At 39.5% G+C, this 5,605-nt stretch overlaps 1 protein-coding gene across 1 annotated transcript; it reads right to left on the reverse strand.

Annotated features, from left to right (window-relative positions):
- Positions 1-2,630: 2,630 nt before the first annotated feature.
- Positions 2,631-3,485, reverse strand: LOC131299862 (ethylene-responsive transcription factor ABI4). Its single transcript, XM_058325436.1, has one exon. The coding sequence runs from the start codon at positions 3,483-3,485 to the stop codon at positions 2,631-2,633; it is 855 nt and encodes a 284-aa protein (XP_058181419.1).
- Between the last annotated feature and the right edge of the window lie 2,120 nt (positions 3,486-5,605).

Below are 5,605 nucleotides of genomic sequence, written 5' to 3' on the forward strand. Positions count from 1 at the left end.
GGTGGTGGATTTGACGATCTGATGGTGTTGGTGGTTTCTGTCTGGTGGTGGAGTTTGCGGTGGATGGCGGCGGGTGATGGAAGTTGGTGTAGCAAATTAGGGTTTGGGTTTTGGGTTTTCTTTCTTGGGCTTATTGTGATATTTGGGCTTTTAGGCCTTCAGGTGTTGTGCTTTAGTGTTATATTTGGGTTTTCGACCCTCGGGTATTTTGGGCTTTGCCCTTTAGGTGTTTTGGGCTTGCCCAATTTGGATGTATTTTCAACTTTTGGTTGGAGTCCCCTTTCCCTTTCCCGTCCCCTTATTAATAAATAAATTACTACTTTTGCCGATCAAAAAAAAAAAAAAAAAACTGCACTCCACCCCATTTACATTACTTCAACATTCACTGTAGAATAATGCTATAGTAACCGCATTGTAGGAATTATGTTATGTGTCGCTAACATATAAGTAGAATGTGCGCTCCCATTACATGACAATTGGGGAAGAGACCGTGTTAAGCCGATGACCCTAATTAATGCTCAACAACATTCTTTCACCGGATTCCAAGTATAATAGAAAAAATTGAATGGCCTTGAGATGGGTTTAGTGTTTTTTTGCGAGTAACAGCAGTAGAAGAGTTCTCGCACTCTTCAAGACTTTCTCAATGCATTGCATTCTATCTATTGTATCATTTTCATCTTTTGATCTATATGATTAATGAACAATTTCTTCGCGGTTAAGAAAAAAAAAGTGTGATAATCAAACGTGGTTGCACCATGCAGGAGCTGCAAATGAATACACGAAACTCCATTAATTTTCCTTGGACGAAAAACTGACTTATCTTAAAAATAAAAAAAAACGAACTAAAAAATGAAACAAGAAACGCTTCGAAACATGCAAGTTCACGAAATGAACTGCACAATTGTACATTATTACGAATGTTCTTGATCGCAATCGCACCACAAATAACTGCTAAGAGACCACCGTAGATTATGAGGCTTGATATATACAACGCATAAATTTCAAATCCATGAAATCACTGTGAATCCGAGCCGTTCATTTATCTTTCATGTACACTTTCACAGATCAAATTCACGGATCTTAACATTTTCGTAACAAAAATGGACACCGTACACAGAACATTTCCTGATGCAGTAAACCATGCTGTTTTCAAATAGTCCATGCGAAAGTGTGAGATTTTGCTAATCCAGCTAAGAAACGGGTTGGGAGATTAATTATCCACTATATGTGAGCCAGAATTATCTTATATATATATATGTGGGGCTCACGGAATCCTGTACGATGATCAGAGCCATTTACTTTTGAAAATTGGTTTTTATGCAATCTTAATTACAAAGATCAGCTCAACTCCATAGCATCATGTCCGTAGTTGTATATTTGATCAAACAACACTTATTTCCGTTTAGAATGTTGAATGATTCAATCAAGCACTTCCTGATATTCACAATTGAGTTCAATTGATAATGTTGTCCGAACATACTCGCACTCATTCATGTAACCTCCATTGGCACAAAATATTGAGTTTGAAATGGTATACCACATACTAGTAAATATTTTAGATGCTTCACAAATACCATCTAGGTCAAGGCCATTGCCAAAGTTTAAGGCCATGTACATCAAAATCTTAAGCTTCGTACTTCACAGTTAACTTAATAGTATTAGATGTATGCACTATGCAGAATACAGTAAGTCACATAAATCCCGTGCGCGTGAAAACGTCTTAGAAACACATCCCAAAGTACAAAACTTCGCAAGAGCAAGAATGGTAAATCTCGAGAGCTAGAAAGCATGTCATTTCAAAAATGTATGTGACTAATAATATACCATTACCCTATACAGTAGTATACACAAAGCTGTAATGGAGATTTTTTAAAAAATGTTATTCCAAAGGAATGCAGTGTGAATATCAACATGTGAAAATATTGTTGCTAATTCTTCCAAGCTACCCAATGAAATTCAGAAACACAAAAATAAAACTTGAAAACTGGAAATTTTAATACTACAATGAATTTAGTATATCACAAAAATTGGCGACAGAGAAAATTTTAAAACAAATTCCAAACACTACCCATTCTTTCACCGAACCCTAATCACTTAAAATCCTAGTAAACCCTAATTGAAACAATAAACTACATAGCCATTATTATCAACCTTTAATAATAGTAGCAATAGTATAAAGAAATTATGAACCATCTCTTACCTTTCAGATCTCTCCCTTGAAAATTGAAACCTTACTAATCGAGTAAGCAACAAACACTGAATAAATCATGATCAATTGCATGTTCAATCTTTGGTGCAATTCCTTCTTCCCATTTTCTCCCTCACCTTCCTTGGTTCGATCGTCTCACTTAGTCCTAAGTGCAATTCAATTCTTCCACAAATTCTTAATCTAAAGATTCCAAGCGTGCACAAATTATACGTGCATAGATTCGAACACAGATGTGTATAAAACCGTTCAATTGATCTGAACCCCACAAAATCACGGAGAATCCATGTTCATGGAACAATTCTACACACATCTGTACAAATAAATCTGCACGTACGTGGCATTGCTTTTAGACTTGCATGCAATCTTAAATAGTTGAATCATGAACGGAAAAACCCTAATTGGAAGCTTTCCATTAAACCCTTCAAAAATCAAATGAAGGGTCGCCATAATCCCATATACTAGCCGGGGGATACTCATCATCATTCGTCACCGGCCATGTAACCAGAGACTCCACCCCCACGGTGGTTGCCGGCGGCTCAGACACCGCCGGTGCAACAGCATCTGTCGAAGACAGGGACAAGCTCGCGTCCACCGACCCGGCAAGCGAATTTATCTGGTCGCACAAATAACTTTGCGGTTGGAAACAATCATAAGGATTCTGATACGACGATATTGATGTCGACGACGATGCCGTTGTATTTGTGGACCCCACATCAACCTTGTAATCGGCGGCACCGTACTGTTGCTGTTGGTTATAAGGGTTTTGTACAAAGTTAGGGTACTGTACGGTGCGGTAAGGGTAATAGGGGATGGTGAAGCCGGAGGGGCGGGGGAGCAAGGGGCGGAGGGTTTGTGTGGTGGAAGAGCCGCCGCCGCGTGCGGAGGAGGAGGAGGAGGCGGCAGCGGTGGTGCAGGAGGGGGAGGGTTGGAGGTTGAGTTGCGCTCGCGAGCCGTACAGCATAATGGCGGCTCGGTCGTACGCGCGGGCGGCGTCCTCGGCCGTGGCGAAGGTGCCGAGCCAGCGGCGCACCCGCTTGCGCGGCTCTCGGATCTCGGCCACCCATTTGCCCCAGCTGCGCTGGCGGACCCCCCTGTACTTGAACTTGTTGTTGTCTGGGCCGCCTTTGCCGGCTCTGTATTTTCTTCCGCCGCTAGTACTGGTGGTGGTGGTGGTGGTAGAGGAGTCGCCACTGGTGGTGGTGGAAAGGGAAACGGGATTGGTGTTTGTGGTGGTGCCTTGGGGAGGGTGATGGTGATCAGGGTATGGAGTGGCCATAGGGGTGGTTTTGGTATATTTTTTTAGGAGAAGTTTCTGTTGGGGGATGTGAAAAAGATGGAGGCCAGGGGTGGGGGAGACCAACAGCTTTGTCTGTGTGTTTACGGGATTAGTCGAAAGAGGAGGTTCTGGGAAGGGGGTGGTTTGAATCTCCTTTCTTCAACTGGTGGATGAGGGCGGTGGTCTAAGTTTATATTTATGGAGAGAGAGAGAGAGAGAGAGATTGCTGCAGTGTCAACAGACGTGAACTTGTCTCTGCACATACATATGCTGAAATTGCATTAACAAAAGTAGCTAGAAAATGGCTTTGTGTCAATCCGTTTCAATTTGTTGCGTCTATTTTGACTTTTACGTAATTTAAGAAAATATTATAATTACATTGACTTTGTATCAATTTTACCATTTTATCCTTTCGTAACTTATGATTTTTTGTCAATTTTCTTGTCATGTTATTAATTTGATCTACTTTCTTTTCAAATCAAGTTCAGAATTTGAATTTGGGAGGGAGAAATGAGCGGTAATATGGACATCGAAAATTAGAAAGCTTTGAAATAGGTACATCATTTTGGGACATCCCAAAAAGAAATAAGGACATAACAAAGTGAAACGGAGGGAGTACTTATTAAAATAACACTCATCTTGTTATATGGCTACAGTTACTACATATATATAGCTACTACACTTATTACTGAAATGTTTTGACAATTAATGATTGAGATGAATTCATACAATACTATGGTTAGGAACAATTGGAAGCATTATATGTAGAATGAAAGAAAACTTCAACAAATACCGTTAGCAATACAGGCTCCATTTGTTTCGATGTAAAATATTTTTTCGAAAAACAAACTTTAAATTTTTATTTTTTGTTGTTTGGTTGGCACATGAAAAATATTTTTCAAAACAATGGGTTTCTTAATAAACATATGCTCAACAGTTGTTTGTTGAAAGAAACCAATTGACTGGTGTTGCCATGGTTTTCTTGGTTGTGTGAAGCCACTGGTTGTTGCCAAGAGTGTTGCTTGTCAACCGAGGGCCAAGGAATGAGATGATGATGGATTACGTGACAAGTGTTCATTACTTCGTCAATTTGGAAAATAACTTACATGCTTTCTCCTCGTAAGTCATTTTACGCCGACCAGTGTAAAAAAATTTATGCGGTAAATAATTTTACCGAGCATTTGTGCAGCCAAACAAGTGAAAATGTGGAAAATATTTTTGCTGAAAATGTTTTACACCCAAACAAACAGAGCCACAGTTCAAAATCACTTGCTATATACTCCGTAGCATGATTTAATTGTGCCACTCTCATATATAGGTCGAATTAAAGAGAGGGAGAGAGAGGATTTTAGTACTTTTATATTTGTAGAGTTTGAAGTGTTTTGGCTCGATTTCGAAACTGTTTGAAACAGTTTCGTGTTATTCGAAAAAACTGTCCGAACAGTCTGTACAACCGTGTTAGCTATCTTCCATCCTTGCTATCTGATGTTTCCGTCCGATCGGGAACGTTGAAACATGGAAAACCTCTATTTTTAGAGGTTTTTTTTTTTAGGGTTTACTAACCCGGCCAATTAGGTTTTATTTTGTTTAGACAACTTGTCATTGGACAAATACTTGTTAGGGGTGCCTCTTTATCGGTGTGAGAGCAATATTGGGATTTTTTACCTTTTGTTTTTGGCTTTGATGAGACTTGGATAGAAGGGTTTCTGCAGAAGTTTTTCTTACTTCTTCGTTGTAGTTTCTTTGAGTATCTGTTTGCCTTCGTTTTAGGGAAGCCATCGATCGACTACTCGTGGAGCTAGTACGTTTTCATCCCAAAATAAGCCGAATCTTGTAAAATATCTCTCTCTCTCTCTCTCTCTCTCTCTCTCTCTCTCTCTCTCCCCTTCCTTTTGTTTGGTTTCTCTCGCCTTTTTTCACATTTGGTTTGATTATTCTGATTTGCTTTGCATATTTGTTCTGTTCTTCGATTTGATGTTTAAATCACAGTCTGTTTATTTGGTTTCCGCACAACAGAGTACTTTATGGTGCACCTAGAACCTTGTTAAATCCTCAAAGTTTTGAAATTTTGACACTAGAAGTTCTGCTGGAGATGCTGTTAGAACTCTACAATATTGTGC

The sequence above is a fragment of the Rhododendron vialii genome, chromosome 9a (genome assembly GCF_030253575.1).
Source record: "Rhododendron vialii isolate Sample 1 chromosome 9a, ASM3025357v1".
In the NCBI taxonomy this organism is placed as follows: domain Eukaryota; kingdom Viridiplantae; phylum Streptophyta; class Magnoliopsida; order Ericales; family Ericaceae; genus Rhododendron; species Rhododendron vialii.

Coding starts and splice junctions, on each gene's coding strand:
- LOC131299862 (XM_058325436.1), bottom strand. CDS start 3,485: ATGGCCACTCCATACCCTGATCACCATCACCCTCCCCAAGGCACCACC.